The sequence below is a fragment of the Entelurus aequoreus genome, linkage group LG11 (assembly GCF_033978785.1).
Source record: "Entelurus aequoreus isolate RoL-2023_Sb linkage group LG11, RoL_Eaeq_v1.1, whole genome shotgun sequence".
NCBI lineage: Eukaryota > Metazoa > Chordata > Actinopteri > Syngnathiformes > Syngnathidae > Entelurus > Entelurus aequoreus.
The window spans coordinates 58,445,826-58,472,530 of NC_084741.1; the positions used below are offsets into that span (position 1 = coordinate 58,445,826).

The following is a 26,705-nucleotide window of genomic DNA, read 5'->3' on the forward strand; positions in this document are numbered from 1 at the left end:
TTTTGAATAATAGGTCCCCTCTAAGCCACAACATTAAGTGACAATAGAAGTGAAAGACACATTGATAACAAAAGCTTAGTTTTACTTACTTTTCTAACTACGTTCATTCAACATTGTTGACCTTATCTTCTCAGCCACTTGGTCCGTCGGCAAAACTTGGTCCACTGTCACTTTTGTTGTTGCTTAATGTTGAAGTATTGTAGGGTTATGTTGTTGTGTTGTGGTAGAAAGTTGTTGTGTTCCGGCCTAATGTTGTTATGTTGTGTTGTTTGCATTTTGTGTGACTTTTTCAAATTGTGTTGTGGCTGAAAGTTGTTATGTTGTTGCGTTGGCATTTGTTGTGACAGTTCTAAGCCGCCATCCAACTTTGATTAGGTGATCAGTGCATAATTAGGTAATTAATGCATGAAATAGTTGTTAAAAAATTAAGTAAAATCCCACTTCAATAAATTGCATGCAAAAAACACTCTTCTACACAATGAGCCAGTTCAATTTAGTTTTATGTTCATTACTCACAACTGTCTATTTAGTGTCTATATCAATGCATGTCAACAGTGCTAAGTAGAGTTAATGAGGGCAAAGTTAATACTTAAATCTGGTGTTTAATAAATGTCAGTGTCTTTATAAGAGGCTAGAAAATTAGCTATGTTGGAGGTGTTTTTTTTTAATCTATTGGCCTTCTTCTTTTGCAACACAGTAAAGGGAAATCACACACTTTGTATGCAGTGTTCAACAAAGCCGAATACTATAATGAAAATCCTCACTTCTCTTGATCCTAGAATATACAATGTTTTTCAACTCAGCCACTGTGGGTAAAATATTTCACTGCAGTTTATTTTGCATTGAAGAACTGTAAACATTATTTATATACTGATTTATAATTTAAAATGTATAATTAGGTCTACCCACACTTAATCATCATCATCAAACTTTATTTCAGACATATAAAATAGTATAGTCGTTATTCTACTTTTTATGCCAGTTATATTCTTACTAATTTCAGTATATAAAATGAGGTAAATCAGGAAAAAAAAACAATACCTCTCCTGAATGTTTTTTTGTTTGTCCCACCATCTGCCTCATTGGCAGTCACTCAACTCTGGTTTCAAGATGGCACACGGAATATAATGTTACTCACACTTGCATCTTGCATTACTCTCGCCAACATGCCCATTTTGTTTGCTGTTGTTTTTTTCATTTTTGTTGTGTGCCATAAGCAAATTTCCTGCCTATCCTAATTCAGAAATAACTCCACACTTGTATTTGAAGCCTACATGTGGTAAGCTGTTTTAAGTGTGAATTAAAGTTTTCAGACTGTTTATATATACATTTATATAATAAATTTGAACCGCCACAGGTACAGTAAAGAAAGTGCTACCTGTTCACCCTAGCTCATAAACCCAGTATAACTCACCAGGTCTGCCAATGAATAAGAAGATGAAGCAGGATGGAAATTGTAAAGGAATTGTTGTCCATTAAAGTATACATTGTGTTACGCTTCCTCATTACTGCGGTAGTTGTGACCCCATGATCCAGGGACAGTAGACAGCACGCAGGCACAAGCATTTAATTACACAAAAAAATAGCTGGTGTAGCAGGGAAGTGCACAGAAAGCATAAGGAAAGCTATGCAGAAACCAGGCAATGGCATGACAAAACATGAAATAATCATCCAGCTTCAACGAGGGTGTGAGGCTGGCTTATAGAGCCCTCTGATTAGTGATCAGAAGCAAGTGAGTTTCCTGATCACTAATCAGAAGCAGGTAAGGAGAACAGTGCTCTGGAGCAGTGATAGTCACTGCAGGATGACACATTTAAAGACTTAGACTTCCTTTTGTCATTCAAATTTGAACTTTACAGTACAAATAAGAACGAAATTCCGTTGCATTAGCTCGTTGTAGTGCAGGATAAAAGAGCAATAAGGTGCAGATATGAATGGATTACTGTACGGGTAAATATATTGCACTTTTGCATATGCATCCACGTTTACGGATGTATGTTATATTGTCTTTATATTCCAGCGAGTTAATCCGTTTTTGGGGAGAATTGAGGGGATTATTATGATGCGTTCAAGAGTCTTATGGCCTAAGGGAAGAAGCATGTTGGAAGTAGAACAAAACATATTCAAAGGGAAATAAACGCAGAACATAGGAAAACCAATAGAGAAAGTCTGACCTGGCGTGAAAGAAAATGACACATGGTCTCCTTTTATATCAAGCTTTATTGGGTTTGTTTAGTAATGTTTTCAAGCATCTCCCTTGGAAATATTTTTTTACTTTATTGTATGATGCTCTGATAAAGCACATGACATATTCTGTAGTATAGCTTTCTCTTGTATCAATTATGTGATAAGACTGTTTTTACAGTTCGGGCAAGTCATGAAAAATACAGTACATTTGAATTTACACAGCATTCATTGTGTAGTGTACTTACAGCACATCAACAGTAACACTGACGTAAGTTGAGTTGTTGACGTCAATAAAACTGCTTGTTAGTGTTGAACAGTCAGTATCAAGAGTATATTGCACAATTACTAAAGAAGAAGTTTGAACAGATAACTTCTTTTAAGTAACTTTTTGTCACTAAGTTTAGCTATAAAGGGGTCATATTACTATTTTTTTTCTACATTTAAAACACCTCATTTTGGTCTACATACCATGGGATGGTGGTTATTTGGTCAAAATTTTGCATAGATTATGTTTTAAAGACCATCTTCAAGTCACTTTTTGACCATCTCTTCAGAATGCGCTGTTTTGTGGGCGGTCTTATTTATGTCAATCAATCAATCGAAGTTTACTTATATAGCTCTTAAACACGAATGTCTCAAAGGGCTGCACAAGCCACAACAACATCCTCGGCTCAGATCCCACATTTATTGGCCGAAGTCCTCCTCCAGCCTGCGTAGTGCACAATGGGCCTGATCTACTCAGATAAAACATATGCTAAGTTGTGTGTAAAACTATAAAATTGCAGGCTCTATTAGTAGGCGTGATGCGTGTGATCTACTAAGACCGCGTGTACAATTCATAACAAGTGCAAAAGTGGCGCAGACTGCCCTATTTACATGAGGATTTTGCATGTACTATCGGCATTATGTGCCCATGGAAACACTCATTTTTCTCCACATTATAATACCTGTATATTATATTATGCTCTCCAACCTGAGTGCAATGTTATTGAACAAGCAGCACACATCTATAATTTGTAACAGTTTTTTTTTTGCAATATAGAATCACAATCTATGCACAACAGAAACTATTTTCAGCACGCTGCACACTGGTGAACATCCAGTGATCAGATATAGAAATAGTGTACTAATTTAAATACCTGGGTGTTCACCTCGACAATAAACTGGACTGGACTGACAGTTTAAACACTGTGTACAAGAAGGGTCAAAGCCGCCTACAGCTCTTGAGGAGACTAAGGTCCTTCGGGGTGTGCGGGTCACTGTTGCGCACTTTTTACGAAACTGTGGTAGCTTCTGCGGTGTTCTATGCCGTCGTTTGTTGGGGTGGGGGCAGCATGGTCAGAGACAGGAACAGACTTAATAAATTGATTAAGAGAGCTGACTCAGTCCTAGGCCGCCCACTAGACATCATTGAGGAGGTGATGTTATTAGTGCTCAATATGCATTATTTATTACAATTGTTTTGTTTTTCATTTAGTTTTACTTCTGCTCCTGTATGTAAAAATATATGTAATTTCCTCATTGTGGGATAAATAAAAGTCTATCCTATCCTATTCATGCGTCTGGGATGATCCAAACACCAAAAAATGCATATTGCAAGACAATTGTTTTTATATAGGAGATATATTATAATGATATATTTCCTAAAACTGCATATAAAAAAAAAAGTACCAGCAGACACCCAAATGCATTGTTTTAATCAGCCCCAATAAGTATTGTAGTAATAATATTGCTAAATAGACACATTGTCTTTTCAGCAATATTTTTATCTCCACACGCCTGACGGCAGCCATGCCCTCCTTGGTGCAAGATGTCCCTCCCCCTACGGATCTTTTGGGCACTGCGCACTGTACGTAGTGTACATGTTGTCTACCATGGCATAATCTTTAAACGTCATCATTTGGTCATGTTTTGGACCGTATGATACATACTGAAACCTGTTATTGATTGGTGAGCCGATGAGGCAGTAATGTCTTGATTTAATAGTGAAATTCTTGGTTTTGGTTTCCTTGTGTTTATTCTTAGTACAGTGACCAAAGGAATGAAAGAAGAGGCTGGTCAGTGGCCTCTGTGGTGTGCACTCATCTACAGTAACTACTGTATGCCTTTGGAAAATCTCTAGCGTGGGCAGTGACTATCCTCCCAACAGTCTGACTGTAGAATAATGAGCTGAGAGCACAGTACACAGCTGTTACCTCCTCTTGTTACTCCTTCCTCTTACTGTGTCTTCTTGAACCGTTTTCACAAGGCCCTTAAACCTACTTGTCTGATTTAAAACCACTCATACTACAGCACTGTGCTAAAAATACTGCCTTTGCCCTCAACAGGATGCTGGTAAGCAACATTAAATAGTCATTTTTTCGCACAGGTTGCATTTAATTAATGAAAATTAAGAGATTGTTTTCCCCCATTATTATTATTTTTTTTTCCAAAAGTCAAGTCTTAAAATAAAATACAGTTACATGCATTTGATCACTTGCAGTCTGGAAAAGGATGGTTGTTTTTGAAAAATGTATGTAATTTACCTTTCCTTGATGGACTACTCTGGGAAACATTTTTGGTAAGTCTATTAGTTATTTTTAGTGATTATATTAGCACTGAACATTGTGTGATCCTTAGTCTTTCCTACTGGCCTTGATTCTTGATCAATATTTTAATTTATACTTTAAAAATGCGAGACTTGTGTGTGTGTGTGTGTGTGTGTGTGTTAGTATGTAATTAATTGTAATTTAAGACACACAATACTGCGATTTATTCCCAATTGAAAGTAATTCCAGTTTTCCTCAGATGTCACGTTGTTGTTTAGTTGGCACACCACATTGGCACTTTGCTACACTGGAACACGGTGCATTCTGGGTATTTTTTCCTTGCTATGTGTTGCTTGGGGGGGTCAGGGAGCTATAAATAAACTGCGTGCTTTCATGGTCCATTCATTTGTAACTCAACGAGGCATCACTCATGCAGGATGACTCTTTTTTTTTTTTCCACGGAGAGAATCCTTAGCACACCAAACATTATAGTTTGATTAATTATGCAGATATGCAAACATTGTGTTTTAAATGTGCTAGTATTCACTGTTGGTGTTTCAATCAGCCTGTATGAGTCATCGCTACATTTCCCATATTATCTCCATCAGTTTGCCATGGTGGGAGTTTGCACCTGTGATGATAATTCAGATAGAACTGAACTGCATCTGTGATGCCACAGCAAATACAAGGGCTTGTTACCATGGAAACCTCCTTGGCATGCTGGGGGAGTACATACGTCAGTGACAAAATATGAAGACAGTGCCGTTTAAACGCAGGTGCAGGTTTGCAAATACACACGTCATGTTGTGTCTGGGGCAGCACGGTGGAACAGGGGTTAGTGCATGTGCCTTACAATACAAAGGTCCTGAGTTCAATCCCAGGCTTGAGATCTTTCTGTGTGGAGTTTGCATGTTCTCCCCGTGACTGTGTGGGTTTCCTCTGGGTACTCCGGCTTCCTCCCACCTCCAAAGACATGCACCTGGGGATAGGTTGATTGGCAACACTAAAATTGTCCCTAGTGTGTGAATGTGAGTGTGAATGTTGTCTGTCTATCTGTGTTGGCCCTGCGATGAGGTGGCGACTTGTCCAGGGTGTACCCCGCCTTCCGCCCGAATGCAGCTGAGATAGGCTCCAGCACCCCCGCGACCCCGAAAGGGACGAGCGGTAGAAAATGGATGGATGGATGTTGTGTCTGTTCATTTAGTGCTATTTAGCAGCAGTAATGAGGAATGGGGATAAACACAAATCCTACAAACTGTGTAAGTGTTGTTTTTATGTATTTTGTTTGTTTTTCAAGCTGTTATATTTTCACATTTTGTGTGTTTTGCTGTCAAATACACCTAAATGAATAACGGATGCCGTCTGCCAGTGGGAGCGTGTCAGCACATGCCTGTGTGTACTAAGTGCCAGAAATGACACACTGTTGTGTGATAATAATTAACATAAGTCGACTTATTTTATCTCAGCTGCACATGGGCAGCTGAGATAGGCTCCAGTAACCCCATCAACCCCGAACTGGACAAGCGGTAGAAAATGGATGGATGGATGGACTTATTTTATTTAGTATAACAAAAATGCATAGAGCAGTTCGATGTAGGGTTGAGCATCGTTTGAATTTGCAAGATTATGTTTCCGGTTACAGAGACAGGGTCATTATTAAGGTTTGCATGATTTAAATGTAGGCGCTCACCAGGGTTCTTTTTGGATCAAATATTCTCTTTATTAACCACACAAAAATGTGTCCGTCGCAAAAAAGAAACTAAATATAAATATGTGAATTACTTACCTGCTAACCTAACAAAGAAAATATGCACAGATCGAAATAGTTCAAGCTAAAAAAAATTTAGACTTTAAAAATACTCTCTCATTTGTTTATATACTTACCTTTTTTTTTTTTGGAATGTTTTGGTGTTTATGTTATTGTAATAATGTTTTTAGTGTTTACTTTGAAAACCTCATGAATTGTCCAGGGTGTATCCCGCCTTCCGCCCGAATGCAGCTGAGATAGGCTCCAGCAGCCCCCGCGACCCCAAAAGGGACAAGCGGTAGGAAATGGATGGATGGATGAAAAAAACCATTTACACATATTCTGTTATGTATATGTGTTGGACTCCCTGGTGCTGATATTTGAGTTGAGCTGTACCACTTGTTAAATGAACAAGCGTGTCAAAGATGGGGCACTCTTTAATTTACATTAATCAAGAGGTATTTCTTCATATTTATCACGCACCCTCTTTTAAACAATGTCACGGCACTTCTTCTTTTCTTTTTTTTTTACAAAGTTAAGCCAAACTTTTCAGAGATTCTGAATACTGTCCATGGCTTTTATGGTCAAGAGACCTGCTGCTTCTGGTACCTATTTCTTTTTTGTTGGTGATTGCTATTTCTTCTTTGTTGGTATTTTTTCTTTGTTGGTGGCGGCGTGTTTTTCTTCGTTGGGGACAGCCAATGTTCCATCTAAGGTGCAATTGCGCATTGCTCCCATTTTCTCCGTGCATGGAAAATCTATGCAGCACGCAGTCAAAATCCAAATTCAACCTAAAGTCTAAACAAAACAAACACAACAATAAAACTGACAACGTCTGCCGAGATGTTTTTAAGGAGGAAAAGGAGGTGGTCTGCTTCGACAATCATTTTATTGAGCAAAACTGATTACTGCCGACCGTAACCACACCAAAACAACATCAGCAACAAAACTACTATCGAGCAAAAATGGTAATTTTCTGCTGTAATAATACCAAAACAAACAAAAAATTTAGTTACTAGATTACATAAATGCTAATAAAAACTATGTAATGATGTATTTTACAGACAAAAAGTTGTACACTGTATCCCATGCTTATGCTACAGCACACATCTCATTGTGCAAATGTGAACGTTTTAGGGTGAACAAAATGCAACTCATGTTTACCTCGATGAACAACAGCTCCCAAGTTTTAACAGCATTCATGCAGCCCTTGGCCATGACACAACCACCACAATGCTTTTCTGTAGGCAAAACAATATTGGCTGTGTAGTCACACATTTTCAGTTGATAGTATACTGGTATACATGCTTTTACACTGATAACTCAAGTACGTAAGTTAAATGGGTTATACTTGTATAGCGCTTTTCTACCTTCAAGGTACTCAAAGCGTTTTGACACTATTTCCGCATTCACCCATTTACACACACATTCACACACTGATGGCAGGAGCTGCCATGCAAGGTCCTAACCACAACCCATCAGGAGCAAGGGTGAGGTGTCTTGCCCAAGGACACAACGGACGTAACTAGGAAGGTGGAAGCCGGGGATCAAACCAAGAACCCTCAGGTTGCTGGGTAGGCCGCTCTACCAACCAGTTAAATTTTTTTTAATATTGCTAGACTAAGTAATGTAATGTACTAGCAATTTCGAATCATGCAATTAGTAAGTGTGACAGTTTGCATCTTTTACCTTCTTGTCTCACATTCTATTTGTTACGCACAGCCATGAATAATTAAGAGCAAACGGTGGAGAGAGAGAAAGCGGAGTCACGAGTTTCTGCTGAGTGCTTGTTTAGAATCTCAATCAGATCAATCTACCTTGCACAACTTCTGTACTGTGTTTCTCTGCAGAGCCACATTTCAATTAAACTAAAAGCACTAATGCTTCTCTTTTATAACAGATAACGTTTGTTTGGATTTTTTTTTACCACAGCAATATTAACTGTTACATACATCTTAAAAATAGTCATCTATTGTTTTAGTCTGTCAAAATCTAACCTACTTGCACTAACCTCTGACCTCACTGTAAGTCAGTGTTACACACAAATTGTTAAACTGTTACCATGTTCCTGATGAATGAATGGTATGATGCAGGACCTTAATTAAGAAATAAGACCACAACGTAGACAAACACAACTGCTATAAATGTGACAGAAATTGTACAATAATGCATGCGTGTCAGTGGGTTGTGTTACCTGTTTACGTCGTGTTGCGTCAGACCAGTCTTCCTCTCAGGGAATAAAACTGGTCAATCCCAAGTTCTTTCGGATGACGTATATGTTGAGTAAGAAAGACCATCGAGACAGAATAGCAATATTACCAAGTTTTACTAAAGCTTTAGGAGACCAGTCTTACAATGCGTTAATAGCGGCATCAAGAAGCGGTCTAAAAATCAAACGGTAAGAGTCAGCTTATTTAATAGGAAAACAGCTCCCACCTGCCCTGAAAGAAATACAGCCTTATTGTTCCAAACAGATAGGTAAAAAAGGGAGTACATTATACTCGCAACATTCCAACGCCTTCAAGGTAAGGCACAGAATTTACTAGCGGATATGAGTTACAAGCACAAAGTGTACACATGGGAAAATATTAGCTGCTTTAAACATGACTATTGATAAAGAAAGAACTATATAAAATATATGCATTCTCCACATTAGCTATAAGGTGATACAGATGGTAGCAGTTTATTTAGTACCAGACTCTGCCAGGAAGTGAAGAGTGAGACACAGACGAAAAGTGTGGGATGATACAGGCTGCTGACTCATCATTCTCGCAGGGTATATTCTGTAGTATTTATGTGTATTTGCTCCTTCACTATAGAAGAGCTTGCGAGCAGATATCTATGCTACATGCCAAAAGCAACTTATAGCATGACTAATAAGCGACCTTGAGAAGCAACCTTTCATGTTATGTCAAAATACTCATCCTATTATCAGAATTGTGTAAAGACACTTTCCCTGCCACACTTCCTTTATGTACAGCCAGCATGTGAATGGTTTTGTGTCTCTACTCTACTCTACTATACATGTGTTATGTGTTTTAAAAATTAGACCTTACATTTATCACTGTTAAGACAAAAAGCACACGCTGCACCGAAGGAGCAATTAAGGGAGTGTGGTGCCTTGCTCAATAGCACAGTACTGTCATAACTTGCTACTGCAGGTCATACCATAATTTGGTTTTATGTGTGTGTTTTTCTGTGTTTGGTTTAGTTCCTTTCTATCGCTCGTATTTCCTGTTTCTACTTCTTGTTTTGTGTGTTGGCATGCAGTGACTTTATTCCTGCCTCTGAACGCCAGCTCCCGCACCTGTCCCTGGCTAGCAGTTGGGACACATGTTCCTAGTTGCCAATCAGATGCACCCTTTTTTATGCCAGCCCTGGGTATTGAACAGGTCTGCTTATTTGTTAATGCTTGTAGTTGCTTTGTTTCACGTGCTGTCATTACGCTGACAAGCTTGTTTGTTTCTAACAAAGTTTCATGTCTTGTGCACTCTCCAGCTGCACTTGCATTCTTTTGACATTAATTGACTTTTTTAAATCTTCTGCATCTTGCGATCACAACTACAGCAAACTATGCCAAGACGTGACAAATATTTTCCTAAGCATTACATATTTTTTACATAAAAAATGTGCTTTCTGCAGTTTGTAAATGCTGCTGGCTGCTTTATACAGCTGCTGTTCTAAAGTATGTAATATGTAATCTCCTGTTATCATTCTGTGGAAAACACTTTATTTACGTGTCGATTTACTGCAATTCACAGCAATTTACTGCTATGCCGTTTCCTTTTTTTATTTTATATGCTTTGCTTTCCGCTGTGTAATACCCCATTTTCCCTCTGTGCGTATTAATGAAAAGTAAACTCACCACCAGAAATTGATGACGTAATGTACAGAACTCATGCAAACATTGAACATTATGTCAATAAAACAGCCCTTTGGTTTGTGCCGATAACTGCGCCATGTCTGTATGTGTCTCTGTACTGTCTGTGCTAAGGTAGGAGGGGTTGATATACTGTAAATCAACTTGATTTTCCAGCATGGTGAAATGATGTATGACAGACAAAATTTAGGAAGGTAAATGTAAGTCTTCAAACATATGCTAAATGGTGCATACAAGAGAGACTACCGGTAGTCTCTTTTACACAGCTGTTAACTATAGTCTGATTTATCATTTTAATGTCCCTTATACATCATCCACTTCACTCCCGTTGTAATGATTTGAATGAATTGGATCCAAGAGAATGAGTAAGCTAAAGGTGTGCTATCCATCATCTAAAATACTTCCCATTTTCTCCTCTCATATTCCAAGACCTGATCCAGGCCTCCCAGGACTCCAGTGTGAGCGTCCCCCAGATGGCCGATACACTGATAGAGAGGGCAGGCAACGCCAGCTGGGTGGTGGTTTTCAAGGCCCTTGTTACTACACACCACCTCATGGTGCAGGGCAACGAGGTGAGGATTAACACAGGCTAATTAACATCACTCAGGTAATGTAAACTTTACAAAATAATGTGTCAATGTCTGCTGTCATTAGGATGCCGACTGCTAGACGTTCATATATTCCCGTTTAGCTGAAGAATGACTCCTAATCTTCGCGAAGAAAAGGGTGGTGGATTTAGCGTCTTTTTGTGTTGTTCTCGCTATTTCCTGGTCTAAAATTGTACTGTCAAAGTGTACCAAATCGTCGGAATACGTTTTTGATTTCCTACTATCCATGAGGGAGGCATGATTTATGATCTAGAACAGGGGTGTCAAATGTACGGCCTGCGGGCGGGATTAGGCCCGCTAACAGGTTTTATTCGGCCCACGAGATGAGTTTGCTGAGTATGAAAATGACCTGTAATTTTTAAATGAAAGAAACTGCTGTTCTAAATGTGTCCACTAGATGTCACAATAGCATTTATTTGTATCCGCGCAAATGACCTCAGAGGGGGCACAGATATGTGCGGGGTGTCAACACTTCCGTGTTTGGACACTATTTACTTACGCTGCTTATTAGAGATAGTTTACAATAAGTGGATTGGAGGGATTTCAGACCAATGCTGAAATGTTCCTGCTGCACTAGGAAGTACCTTTCGATGGTCAAATCAAAATGCTAACGCTAATGTTAGCTATCAGAAATTAACGCAGTAGCAATAAATAACCACCAGCTTGATAGTTCGCAGTTCCACACTGAAACGACCAGCCACGCAACAAACTCAAAAGTACTGTATAAAGAAAAAAACAATGTGATGACTGCAAATCGCAAATATAAAGTTTGAGTAAAATATGTAGGTTCCTACTGCGGAAAGATCAGTCATACTGAATCATTGTGGTATTATTGTGTCAGTTTGTGTACACGTGACAGTAGTTTCTGACGATTTACAATGCTATGCGGCTGGTCCTCATGGGAAATGTGGTCGTCCCTCAAGCAAAACACTACCGCTTTTGTCTACTGGCGCCGCCAAAATCACCCAAAACTGAAAGTTCCTAAGTGGGGCTTTAAAATGAGAGAGAATACTTGCTATTAGAGCAGGGTTTGTCAGTCATTAAAAAAAGTCATTAAATAGATTTTGCAAAAAAATAAGGCCTTAAATGTCATTAAAAAACAATAAATATGATGTTGAGAGGGATTACAAAAATGTCATGCAACTGTAGGCTTGGGCCGATAGTTAATAAGTCAATTAACTGAATGATTAATGAAAATGAACTTGATAACTTTGCCGGCATTGATAAATTGCCCTGTGTGTCTTTTCTTCGTCCCTTGTTTTCAAAATGGATACAATCTCTTACTCAGTGCATCACCCTCAGAACCTGAGCATGTTATTTGACAGTAGAATTAAATGAACTAAGCAGAGGCTCTTGTCAGTTATTCACAATCTTTGTTTCGGTATTAGCAGATGGCACCACTAGCTACCACACATAGAATACTCAGACATTGCCTATAAAGCCAAATCTCCCTGTGTGGGATTATTTCATCTTCAAACTGAATGAACAACCTGAGCCCATCAGCACGAAGGAAGTAGCAAGGTTGCCATTATGGCATTGGCAACACAAGAGACAACAAAACATTACAATTCAACTATTCAACATTATCATTGTCAAATGCTCTATACAAACAATTGTATGCTTTTGACTACATTAACTATCTGCAACAGGACATGAGCAGTACATGTATTTTAAATTGCACTAAAAAGACATTCAAAAGCATTAAATTAGCATGGGGTGAGTGAAGAGCTAAAGCTAAATATTTAATTTGTTAACATGTCTCGAAATTTGTCGTGCCACTATTCAGTGTCAGTGTCAATGGCAAAAAAAGACATTCTCTTGAGTCTTCTGCTCTCTAACACAGTGACCCATTAATGTGCGCTCAGCTGACAATACACAAACACTATGCTTTTGCAACAAGGGGTACACAAGAGATAAACAGTTGCTGCTTTACAGCCCAGTAAATTGCATGTCGACGACTGAAATGCAGATGACACAAAAGAGAAATGATGCCAAGGAAAAGCAAAAAATTATTGTCTGGGTAAAAATAATGCACATAACATGGACACAAATTCTTAGTATTTCATTATTAAAGGTGTTATGGAAATCACAAGCAAATTTATAGACACAGCGTAACATAAACATAGCGTTACCAAATCAGTTTGTTCAAAGTGCTAATTTGACCCTCCAACTCCATGTATGCAGCTGAGCAAAGTTAAAAATATCCCCCAAATTAAGACATTTGATTGTATTTGCCTCTTATAATATGTTATCTATGCCAGTTCTGTACAATATAGATGTGTCCAATTTTCATGTATTGAACTGCATTTTGAGTTCCTTATAATATGTGATGGTAAAACGTGCGTGTTTGTGTTTTCTTTTAGAAATTTCTGCAGTTCCTTTCATCTAGGAACACTTTGTTCAACCTTGCCAACTTCCTGGACAAAACAGGCTCCCATGGTAAGTGTTTTTTATTATTCTTTAAATTCTAATATATAATTTGCCTACCTCTCTCTATGTAAAACTGCTTAAAGGGGAACTGTACTTTTTTGTAATTTTGCCTATAGTTCACAATCATTATGAAAGACATGACGACAGATGGATTTATTTTTATTTTTATGAATTCTAAATATTAAATAAACGTAAATAAAAGTCTGCTTACAGCCGATCCAATGGGAGTTTCGCTATTCGGCCCATAAAATCCGATAAATATCCATTCAAAAAGCGCCAACAATGGTCAATTTATATTTTATGACTTGAATATTAACCAAGTATTAGTAATATTGTTATTATAAGCGTTAACACAGACAAACTATTTATAGCGGCGATGTAATCACTTCTGTGTCTCCCTATGTTTACATCATCGAGTGGTCTGCTGTTTCCTCGCTTCCCTGCTCCCTATAAATTTATTGTAGATCATAAATCATGTCTCTCACCTAGACATGAGACGTCTAAGAATATATTCCGACTAGTTAGGACACTTTGACAGCCAATTTAAGACCTGGAACTGGCGAGGACGACACATAAAGCACTTGTTTCCCCCCGCACCCTTCCCCCCATCTGGTTTCTTTGCAAGGATTATGAGTCATTCTTCACCTAAATGGGAAAATATGAACATCCTAGCAGTCGACATCCCAATGACAGCACACAGTTAGTGATGTTTTATTATGTTTGTTAGCTCTAGGGATGTAACAGTAAACGGTATAATGATCAACCGTGGTAAAATTCCAGACGGTTAGTAATACCATTTAAATGTTTAATTACTATTTAAAATTTAAAAAACTTCATTTAATAATGCATTTTAGGCAACACTGCTTACTTCCTGGAAACGGCATCACAGCAGCGCTGGCGCATGCCCACTAGCGTCATTTGGCTTGAAAAAACATGGTGGAACATAACTACACAGACTTTGCTATGGAGATTTCCCCTCGGAGAAAACAGAGCCAAGCGCTTAATTTAACTTAATTTTCCCTCGTTTTATTTCTGTGGAGTCTCAGCGTGTATTTAAGAGCGCGCTACTGTTTTTAGATGACGACAGGTGTGGACAATGATAGAGACAGACTATTTTGTCCCACACTAAAAGTATACAGCGAAGTATTTTGTTGCTTTCATTTTCTCAATACAACGTGCTGCTGTGACTGAGAGTTAATGACGCGAGGAAACATTGCCACAACTTGTTAATTACGTATTTAGTGTGTTTACTGGGATGCTCACTCGTCCTTTATTTAACTGATAACTTTATCAGTGTTCAAATAACATCAATACTACGGTAGCTGTAATGTTTTGTCATCTCATCGAATTGAACGCAGGCTTTGAAGAATGTGTATTCGATGTGAGAGGTATCATCCCTGTTTGTTTTTGTTCGCCAAACTGTTGTACTGAACCACATGGTGTTAGAGAAGAACAAAGCTTATTAATTAGACTTTATTTTCATTAGCCAAACTGATTTGAGCTTTTTATTGATATCAAAAAGTAAAAAACACCATGTTTTTTTTACATTACTTGTTGTGTTCTTTTTGCATTTTAGAAAGTTTATACTTTAAAAACTATTCATGTGACATAGCATTTTGTTAATATTTTATGATGTATAGTTAATTCCTGTACAACATTATTCTGCTCTTAATGGATCTGTCCCAATGCAGCATATACATGTACATGTAAATGTACATTACTTAAAAAAATACCTCTCTCTATCAAAATGTAAAAATAGAGATAAAGGCATCATGTAATGAGAAAAAGCTGACACGTTGATACTATTAATGAACAACAACAAAAAAAATGTCTTTAGATATATGGATAACCTTTATCTATAGCCTTTTTATTAGACATTACATATTACATGATGGCGTCGCGTTCACACCCCACCCCAACACTGCTTTACATAACATAATGAATAATCGTGATTTCAATATTGATTAAAATAATCTTGATTATTTATTTTGGCCACAATCGTGCAACCCTATATATAAGACTAGATCTCATACATGAACACAGTTTCTATCTATATGGACAAAAAGTGCAGTTACCTCTTATGGCTGTCATGTGCCATCTTGCGCAATTTATTTTTATTTTTTTATCTCTTATGTCCATAAAGTGCGATGTTGCACAATTTTCACATTTATTTTTTTTATTTATGTAATTTTTTTTCTGCCGTATTACTTTGTTTATAATGCTTGTGTTGCTTTCATATGCACATTTAATTTATACATGAGGTCCATGAAACAGTGTTTATTATCTACAATAATGTTTCTTCTGCAAAATAAATGATCTTGAATGTGTTTTTTTAAATAAAACTTGGTTAAAAGATTTTAGTATATGAAAATTTGGAGGTCATTTAAAAATACCGTGATAATATAGGTAAGCGTGATAATTTTGTTCACAATAACCGTGATAAGAAAATCATCCCTAGTTAGTTCTCATAAAGTCTGCGGTGAGCAGAGGTCAGTGATGAAGAAAATAAATTGTTGTGATGCGTTTTTGAAATGAATGCGCCACACATCAAATTATTTAAATATTAAATGTTATTGTAGTTATTGTAAATGTGCCTGTTACTACATTACATATATAATTACATCATCTATATAAAACCCTAATTGAGGTGTTTGGATGTTTTTTTAGGGGCTCTATTGGCAGAATTGAACGGCTCCCATAGGCTCCATTGTAAGCAGACTTTTAATCAACTGTATTTAATAGTTAGAATGCATTAAAAAAAAAAAAGTGTTAGCAATTTTTTTTTACTAAAAGTTTTAGCATAATCTGACGTAAAAAAATGTATTTACAAAATACTAATGCAAAAAATATTTAACATAATTTCGCTGTAAAAAAAAAAACCCTTTTGTAATAAAGACACCAATTCACCTTCATACTTTTGAGACATTTTAAAAGCTACATTATATTTAAGTTAGTCCGTTAAACACCTCTTTTCAATCCAAAAAATAAATTTTTCAATACCAAATGTTAAGATATACAAGAGTTTTCGATAAAACAGCCAATGATTAACAAATAAACAGTATGTATAAGATAAGTTCCAGCACTCTTGATATCAATTCAATTCATAGATGTGAGGGTTATCATCCACGACTAGCCACCAGGATTAACCTGCAGGTATAAAAAGAGATCCTACAGAGTTTGGTTCGGTCAGTGCACAAGAAGAGACGAGAGTTGTGGCAAGATAACAAGACCACAACTAATATTGACTCTGATTGTGTTTTGGCAAAGTTTTACTTCAATAGATATTGACTATGTTGAAGTGCAATTTTTTTCCCGTGCTGGGAAAACTGGGGCGGGTGGTTTGTTTTGTTGTTTGTTTTTGCTGCAATCACATTTCAACAAATACAGCATACTTGCTTGTTTGTCTGTGTTTATGGGCTCATCGTGCTCATTCAGTTTGAAGCCAAAATATTCCAACAGGAACATGTAAAATTGCAAAGATCTTTTTTCCTCCTAACTTTGTTATCTTGCAGTGCTTCTCACAAGCAAGTCGTGACTAGCGTGGCTTTGTTTGGCATCCTCTGTGTGTCAGCAAACGATTTTAAGCATACAGCAGTACCTTGTGTAGGGTGTTTAGAATCAATCAACCAGATATAAGTTAGGAAAGATCGACACGTTTGATAGATGGCAACGTTTTAGTCTTTTTGACATGCCATCAAGGATTGTTAGCTTTAAAGAGGTCAGTATGAGTATGTATTACATGTGTACGCCTGCTCTGCACTGTTAATGGTTTAGCTGCATGTTCACCACCCATTTTATTAAACGTAGTAATAAGCCTCTTGTATAATTAAAGATAGTCAGCTAAAATTGTCATTTGTTGCAATTCTGCAAATAGGCTTTGGAAAAAAAAAGCTATTAACTTGGATTGACATTGAAAAGTGTGTATGCATTAATTTATTTGTGTGTCTTCCTTAGGTTATGACATGTCCACTTTTATCAGACGCTACAGTCGTTATCTCAACGAGAAGTCCTTCACCTACAGACAAATGTCATTTGACTTTGTCAGAGTAAAGAAAGGGTACAGTGTCTCATTTTTCGTAACATTGTTGCATGACTGATTTACAATCTAGGAATGTTTGTGGGTTTTTTTTGTTGTTTTTTTTTATCCCTGCCTCACTTTATATGCTATTTTTACAAATGTCTAACAAATGTTGTTATGCACTCAGTGATACTCATCTTAGGTGTCCTGCTAATTTGTTGTGGCCTAATGCATCTCTGAGAACAGACCTGTACGGTAAATACAGTATATGAGCTATTGTCATACAAGCTCACAGAGAATTGATTGTCCGAGTAAAAATGTACCGATCTGATCAACCAATAATCAGCGTAAATATACAATCATCTGATCAATAGGAACAGTATTTAAAATGTTCCTTCTAATATGTACTGTTAAGCCTCTTGTTTCTCCCAAAACAGAGCTGAGGGAGCAATGAGGACCATGACAGTGGAGAAGCTGCTGAAAGGAATGCCTATCCTGCAGGGACAGATTGATGCACTGTTGGATTTTGAGGCGAGTCCAACGTTCTAGTAGGGAACCATTTGAAGTTGTAAACCTGCAAAATTGACCAATGGATAATTGCATGTATTATATGTATGTATTTTGCCAATCACATCTCTGACATGAATAATTATTGTATGCATTTTAATTATGTCAAAAGGTGCACCCACCAGAATTAAACAACGGAGTGATAAATGCCTGCTTTCTCCTACTCTTCAAAGACTTGATAAAGTTATATGCCTGCTACAATGATGGCATCATCAATCTACTAGGTATTGTATTTCCTCTCAGTGTTATTTAAATGCCAAATAAGTTAACTGTGGCAAGGCAAGCACCACAGGACCACTTTTTTATAATGTCCCACTTTCATCCATTTCTAATTTGTGTTCCTGGCTTATTCAAGTCCAACATCCTAAGTTGTATGTTACCACCTACACCAGTGGGTTTCAAACTTTTTTATCCGAGTACCACCGTAGAAAACACTTTGCTCTCCAAGTACCACCATTATGACCAACATTAAAATACAGTAGCTTAGTAGGCCTAAGTATTCATTAAAATAAGGCAGATGTTCTATTTAACAAGTATATTAAATTGTTTTGGTCACTGTAACATTACACACCATTTGAACAGTAACACTGTGTTTGAGTATAAGAAAATAAAACACTTAAATGTTTTTCAATTCAATTAAATTTATTGGGAACATGTTAAAAATTCAAAAGCACACATTTTACTCAAATGATCAACCGTCCAAAAAGCGTGGGAAGAAGCAGGCCTTGTCTGGTTCCACCCCTGTGCCGTAAGCAGCAAGAATAAAAAAAATAAATGGCAGAGGGAGATACAAAGTGACAATAATTCAGAAGGGGTAAATTAGGGTAAAGAGGAACTTATTCATATTTTACCCCAGTCCCACAATGAGTGCATGATTGTAATATCAGTCACTTTGCTTCAACAGTTCTTTAGTATACTTTTTTGTTACCAGATACCGATGCACTTTAATGTTGTGCGTGTATATAAATCCTTTAGGTTCCGTTTATTTCTGAGGTTGCATTTCTCTTCTTTTGCTGATAATTATTGTTGTATAATTCTCGGCAGTCCGTTATTTGCTTTGTACATGATCTGTGCAGTTCGAAAACCTACCAGATCAGTGATTGATTTTTAAATCAATGAACAGAGGATTTGTGTGTTCTCTATATGCAGCCTTGTTTATTATTCTGAGTGATGTTTTCTGCAGTACTGTCAGTGAATCAAGTGTACTTGTATAATTGTTCCTGCATATCTCTACACAGTAACTGAGGTATGGTAATACCAATGAACAGTATAGAGTATGAAGTGACTTTTGATTCAGTTGCTGTTTTGCCTTATCCAATACTGAAATATTTCTCACCACTTTATGTTGTATGTATGTGATTTCCAGCTCATTTTATTATCTATTGTAACTCATACAAAATTGTTTTCCTGCACAATGTCAATTTGTACACCATCTATTTGTATTTGTGTTTGACTTTTTGTCCTACTATTTCCAAATAACAATATTTAAGTTTTACTTACCGGTAGATTGAAAGATAATCTGTTTTTATCAAACCATTTCTTTAAATTGTCCATTTCTAATTGCACTGTTTTTATTACTTCCTGTGTGTTTCCCCCTGAGCAGAATGCAGTGGTGTCACCTGAAGTTGTATTAACTTGAGTGTTGTATTAACACTGTACTTTAATCAAGTGATTCTTTGGCATACCACAATATGGAGCCCGCGTGCCACTACCACAATTTGAGAATCACTTACCTCCACCATACTGCACATGCCATCATTTATCATTACAACCCTTCAACTATACATATGTTTAAAAAATATGTTGTAAATCTACTGTCCAAGGTATACAGTATTTCCATAACACCATTGTTTGTTTTTGTAGAGAAATTTTTCCAGATGAAGCGAAGCCAGTGTAAAGACGGGCTAGAGATCTACAAGAGATTTCTGACACGGATGACTCGGGTTTCTGACTTCTTCAAAATCGCAGAGGTAACCTGGTGGATGTGTCATACCCAGCAGTCAATAAGAAGTTATTACTGAAATGTTGAACGCTGAAATGTCTGTGTTTTTTCCAGCAAGTGGGAATAGACAAAAATGACATACCTGATCTCACTCAGGTAAGTTCATTACACCTTTGTCTCACCCTATTGTATTTGTTTTACCTTACTAACAGACAGAAACATTTTCTCTAATGCTATATGAATCCTAGATTTATTTATTGTAATTATATTAGTTGAAACTCACCTAAATCAAATAGCTAACATTGTTAATATGTGGATTTTCTATTATATTATTTGAGTTGATTTAACTACAGTCTATTCAGTAGAACTGATAGGAAGCATACTCTAATGTCATGGCTGCCAATTAACTATCTAGTCTAATGAATGTATGTAATGATGTCATCATAACCAAATTGGTGCTGTCAGCCTGTCAATAGATTAAAATGTTTAATGAGATTAATCACAGAGTTGCTGTGGATTCATTTCAATTAATTATATATACCGGTAGATAGAATAATGTTTTATCTATATTAATCATGTTTCATTTTGTATGAGTAAATTAACTCAAGAAAGAAAGGAATATGAATGCAGTTAATGTGTTTTATAAACATCTTTAGCATCATGTTCTATTTTTCCATACAAACATTTTCAGTATCCACATTAATGTGGAGCTGTTACTCCTTTAGTGCTATCAAAGTGTTTTTCCTGGTGAAAAGAAAACTCCTTCCTACAGGGTGTGCATAATACTTAATGTTTGTTAACTCTTCTGTTTTGTTTTTTTGTACTCAAATTGAATGGCGAGGGCCAACGTGAACTTTTTGGCCTCTCACTACCAGATCAACTGCCCATGTGTGCATGAGCAACAGTAAACACTACTGTACTTGGACAAACTGCCTTAAATGTATTACCAGGGACGATTCACGGATTTTGAGTCAGTCTACGCTGCAGATGGGTTAATTGAATATTTAATTACATATTTAATCAAAAAATAATAATAATATAGGAATCAGCATTAACACATTCAGTTTGACACCGCTAAAAAAAATATTACACATAATTATTTTACTTGATACATCCTGTACTTGGTGTTCTTGTAGTAGCCTCTGTTTTACCTCACAGGCCCCAGAAAGTCTTTTGGAATCTCTGGAGACCCACCTCAACACTCTGGAGGGAAGGAAGCCGTAAGTAGTTTGAAATTAAACTCCTGGGATTTTTTTTTTTTCTTTGCGAAAATTATACTAAATAGCGATGTTAACTCATTATTACAATTCACGTATCATTGGATGTGACCATGATTTTTTTTGTGTGTGGCCTCTTTGATTTATTTTGTGGGAGCTGTATAACATAATCTTTTTTCTGATCTTTTCCCAATTCCATACAGAGAGGATAAGTAAGTACGCTCTGTTACTCGCATTTCACATTTTTCAACATAATCTGCTCTTTTAATATGTTTAAATTGATTGATTTCCATTATTATAATTATGTTCCATCACTGATCATTCATACTATCAATACACCAGTATTGAACCAACAATGTGTTCAGAATGTGCTTCTATATGACAAGCTCAAACTTATATTTTCCGAGCCAAAAAAATATAACAAGGACGCCACCGGCTAGCTTATGTTACCAGTATTGGTTTAACAAGCCTATATTTTTCACAAATACAGTACTAAATATATTAAATAAAAAATATTGTATAAAAAAATATTACAAATGTAAAAAGTTTGACGGCCACACATGTTTTGTACACACGTACATGCGTGTACACACACACACACACACACACACACACACACACACACACACACACACACACACACACACACACACACACACACACACACAAGCTGTCCAAGAGAAGCAATTAACAATTTTTATTCATGTTGTTACAATAGAATATACATTCACTGATAACTAATAATAGTAGATAAACTTAGCCTAAACGTTTTCATTAGCTGACTACAAACATAACTAATGTGTGAGCCGAAAGAGGGCGAGATATAATGCTTATAACACGTTCAAAAGTTAGTGCCCTCTAGGCAGCCTCTTAAGGGTACAAACAGTCACTTTAAAGGGCACATTTTGTTATGCCTTGGTTTAGTTGTAAACTTATGTATGAATAGAAATGTGTGTCTTTTTATGCAAAAAAACACAAACATTTGCAACCAAAAAAATTGCAAACAATAAAAAAGACTTTTGAAGTGAATTTAATGAACTCATATTATGTTCTACATAGGGTGAATGTTTATATTCACCTTGGAGAAAGCAAACCACCAAGTGTAATTAAATAGTGGTATTTCAGTTTGAGCCCATAAATAGATAAGGCCCCTTAGTTTGGAAAGACAGAGGCCCTAATTGGGACTTCGGAATGCAAAAGTGATAATCATATCCTTGAGAGGAGACTACCTGTCTATCTCAACGCCAACATTTAAGTTATGACTTAAAGCGGTTGTTTTTCAGACACTTACACACGTACATCTCCTTTTATGGTCAGGATGTGCTCTCCCGACCCAGCGCACACACACAGACAGGAGGTAGGAATATAAGACTGGTGGTTTGGCTTCTCCAGTTTAGGAGTCCTTCATTTTTTTGACCTAGGTTCCTCCGGCTACTGCAGTCCTGTATAATGACGCTCGCTTGCATAAAGCAACTTTTGGTTCAGTAAAGCGTCTCCGATGTCTCTTTTGATCCAGCCACACTGCCGTGACATCCTTCTGTCCGGACGAGGATGACAAGACCAGAAAGACACATCACTTTCAAACAAAAGAAAGTTTTTGTTGCAAATCTTTTTTTTGGTTGAAATTGTTTGTTTTTAGTGTTGCAAATCTGTTTTTTGGTCTTTGATGGCGTACCATACAGGCATGACTAGGGATGATGTTTGATAAGAAATTATCGAGTTCGAGCCCATTATCGAATCCTCTTATCGAGCCGATTCCTTATCGATTCTCTTATCAAATCCAGATAGGTTGTTGTATATGGAAAAAAACACAATAATTGATTTAACAAAAGCTCACTTTTATTTTATAAGAAAAAAATAAAATAAAATAAATAAATAAATATTGACTGATACCCCCCTAAAAAAAAAAAAAAAAAAAAAAAAATATTGACTGTTGTTACCCAAAGTATATTAAGTGGGATTTTTCAGAAAAACAAATATATACAGTAACACAAAAACAACCTGTCTCTGTGTTCACTATAGGTGTATAAATAATAATATAGTGTTAAATAAAATCAGTCCCTTGGGCACAAAACTGAAAATAATACAGCTCTCCAAAAAGTGCACTTCTGCTGCTATTGGAACATACTAACTACACACACTATGACAGTCATCAATCAACAATTATTCCCCCCTTACATGAGAGCGAAGCCTGGCAATAATTGCATATTGCCTGTTCTGCCCTCACTATACGTGTTGAGGTTATACAGCTTGGCAGAAAGCTAACAAACAATCCAAGACGTCTAATAAAGTTCCAAAGCAGATTAATCCATTTAGGCTCTTTATTGTTGTTGATCTTGCTTTGTCTTTTTCTATCTTTACTTTTGTCTTGCACTGGACTGTTATTTTATTTTTTTAATAACTGAAATACACACAAGTTGTAATGAATCTGTTAGTTTATCAAACGTAATTATATTTATAGTATTTTGCCCCTTTCATATACTGTAGGTATCAACACTCCTTATAAAATCTGAGCATTATTATTTTCATAGAGATAATTGTTACACTGGTCTTGAATTTGATCTCATAAGATTTCTTTGCAGCTGCATCAAATTAAGTGTGTGGTTAAGTGTATAACTGCATTGTTAGACAAGGACAATAAGTCATCTTGTTTTGTCATATTTGTCAATACTTATGTTTTAATTCTGTATTACCATATTACAACGAAGGCTAGACATTCAAAACATTATCCACTTTGTGCCTGCAAAATAAAAATAAATGAGTCAGCGGTGCATGTGTTTACCACCATAAATGTAATTGATTTGAAATGCTGCCTATTTAAACACTGAATACTTAATGTAATTAAAATGTGACCATACTTCCATTGTAAATTAAGTTTCTGTATAAATGTTCTGTAACTGATGTGCTTTCATTGTTTTTGCAGGTCCCCGGCCAAGGTAAGCGACTCCGCCTGAAAAGTAGTATTTATTCACAGTAGATATTCTTTAATAACTGCGGCATACTAACTATGTTGTTTACCTTGTTGGATGCTAACAGGACACAACAGCTAACAACAGCTCAGCTGTTGCTGCCCCATCCACTGCACCACCCAAGCCTGCACCCCCTGCTGCTGCCGGCGGTCCCCCCGCTCGCCCTGGGCCACCTGCCAAACCCCCGCCGCCTTCTATAACACCCACAGCAGTAGCCCCCAGCAAAACCACCAGCAGGTAAGTGCCTCTAATTAAAATTATAATGTTAGATTCTTAGCTTAATAAGATATGCATCTTTATGCTACATGCTTACTTCTCATCTAGTACCCTTGATGATGGCTTCCTGTTGGATCTAGACCCCATGTCCTCTTCAACCAAGGGTGCTGCAGCACCTTCCACCACTACTGGATGGGGAGGTGATGAAATTGTCTTACGTCAGCCTTTTCCCTTACTGGGATTGCAACATAGATCACATTAATTGACATTTGCCAAATGTCATTATTATCCTTTAATGCTGGGTCAACTTTTTGTTTGCTTCTTGTTGTGCAGATCTATTGGCTGATGGTGAGTAATCAAATTACATCTGTCTGTTAGTACATACAGAATCATAATATTTATTTGTGGAAACTGCTGTGTTAGCATATGATTCTAGCAATTGTTTTGTTACATTTTATGCTGTCATCGTCATCTGCCCTTCTCTTCTGATCCTTTTTTTGTCTGCTGTGACCGGGTGTGTTTTATGTAGCTACTCCAGCTGCCAGTGACAGTGCTTCTGAAGCTCCACAAGCAAAGAAAGAGGCTGCTGCTGATGCTGCAGCTGCCCCTGCAGTGTCTGCACCTGCACCTCCTGCCCCAGCCAGGCCTGCACCCACCTCCCTGCCTGTTGCAGCTCCTGCCACCACATCAGTTAGAGACATCGATCTTTTTGGAGGTTAGTGGGTCCATATTGTGGGTAGAGGACACTATATGGACTAGGTTACACAGTTGAGCAGCTCTTCTCCAACAAGGCTTTAATGTGTTAATGTTATGGATCCCTAAAAAAATAACAAAATTGTATGTAATTCTTTACTTTTTCTAACACTGTTTATGATCTTCTCAGGGCAATCAATCGATCCCAACCGGACTGTTTGGCTTGTCTTAGAAGACCTTTTGTCTCTCATCCACAGAGGCTTCCTCAGTTCATGCTTATCGAGTTAGGCCTTGTTCACACCGAAAGGTCAATTCAGATTTTTTTTTGCCTGAATGTTTCCTGCATCTGATTTTTTTCATTTCAATGTCAACAGTGAAATTCCGAATTTTTTAAATCCGACCCAGGCCTCTTTCGTATGTAGATATAAATCGGATATGTATCAAATGCGACTGCAGTGTAAAGGTTCCGGTCGCATTCATCCGACCCGAACATCATCTAAAGGTGATAAGCAACATAATTCTTCATCAAAATAGACGGTTGCAAAATAAATACAGTAGTTGATAAATTTACAGAAAACAGTCGAAAATAATACGTCAATGATCCACCACTCCTGTGTCAGACTGCTTGCCCACTCGCTCTTAGGAGCAGACGTTGAAGCAAAAGTCCCCCAAACTGCAAATGGCCAAAATGCTTGCTCTCTTCCTTCTTAATCTTCTATGCGTAATAATGCTGTAGAGAAAATGTTGACTTTGACTTCACAAAATACTTGAAATTGCCACAAATGCGCCTGTCCTGAGACCGACTAGAATTGGAGCCATGTTTACTTCTGTGTGACGTCATGACGTCATGTCTGCATGCAGGTCAGTTTGCATTTACATTAGACATCACATTTTTTTTAGTAATGTGAACAGACGCATAAAAAGATCAAATTTGAATTGGACATCCTACTCTACAGTGTGAACGTATCCTTAGATTGGTCAGATCTAGTAGACTTGCTCTTGTATGTTTGGTAGTTGTCGTTCCACAGCTGTTGTTCTGCCACACAATACCTCAATTCCACTTTAAAGACTGTCGTTAGCATTGACAGGTGGGTTACTATTTTGAATCTCAACAGTTTTTGTTTTTTTTCACAACCATTAGGTGGAACTATCCTTTCCCAGCACACCCTCCTTGTGTTGGAGTATAGATAGTTGGGGTTTTGGCACAAGCTACTTGACTAAATCTGACCAATCTAAGTCTAATACTAGATCTGACCAATCTAGGTCAATGAGTATGAACTGATGAAGCCGACTTGAATGAGAAGTGAAATGTCTTGTAAGGCAAACCAAACAGTCCAGTTGCGATCAATTCAATGCCCTGAGAATAAAATGACCTGGATGGATGAGAACATCAGTAGACACTGTTAATGATCACTTTATAGATGCATAATGTAGGCCGTATGTGTCAAGTGTTTCAAATTTAACACCTCCAAGGTACAAGTATCTTAAAGGAGATTTCACCAGTGACTTGAAACATGCTAATTTTTAAAATCATCAGAAAGCCTTGCCTCTAGCTTTACTCTGATTCGTAGACCGTTTAACTTGAGTCTGTAGCTACCTTGAAAACATTGAGAATCATGTAATGTGGGATCCCCATATAAATAAAAAACACGTTGGTATGTTTACACACAAAAAAATATATCCATCCATTTTCTACTGCTTGT

At 37.1% G+C, this 26,705-nt stretch overlaps 1 protein-coding gene across 9 annotated transcripts in view; it reads left to right on the top strand.

The window, feature by feature from the left end:
* Nucleotides 1–26,705, top strand: part of snap91a (synaptosome associated protein 91a) — a 68,491-nt gene that overhangs the window by 19,989 nt on the left and 21,797 nt on the right. For 8 of the 9 annotated variants that reach the window (XM_062063600.1, XM_062063601.1, XM_062063603.1 and 5 more), the window contains exons 3-15: nt 10,772–10,914; nt 13,314–13,389; nt 17,335–17,437; nt 17,836–17,929; nt 18,078–18,189; nt 19,829–19,935; nt 20,022–20,063; nt 21,066–21,127; nt 24,048–24,060; nt 24,161–24,330; nt 24,418–24,509; nt 24,643–24,657; nt 24,839–25,024. In XM_062063600.1, coding sequence (XP_061919584.1) covers nt 10,772–10,914; nt 13,314–13,389; nt 17,335–17,437; nt 17,836–17,929; nt 18,078–18,189; nt 19,829–19,935; nt 20,022–20,063; nt 21,066–21,127; nt 24,048–24,060; nt 24,161–24,330; nt 24,418–24,509; nt 24,643–24,657; nt 24,839–25,024 — 1,215 coding nt within the window. Of the gene's footprint in view, nt 1–10,771; nt 10,915–13,313; nt 13,390–17,334; nt 17,438–17,835; nt 17,930–18,077; nt 18,190–19,828; nt 19,936–20,021; nt 20,064–21,065; nt 21,128–22,640; nt 24,026–24,047; nt 24,061–24,160; nt 24,331–24,417; nt 24,510–24,642; nt 24,658–24,838; nt 25,025–26,705 lie in introns of those variants that run through there. The other variant, XM_062063608.1, reaches the window with a different exon arrangement.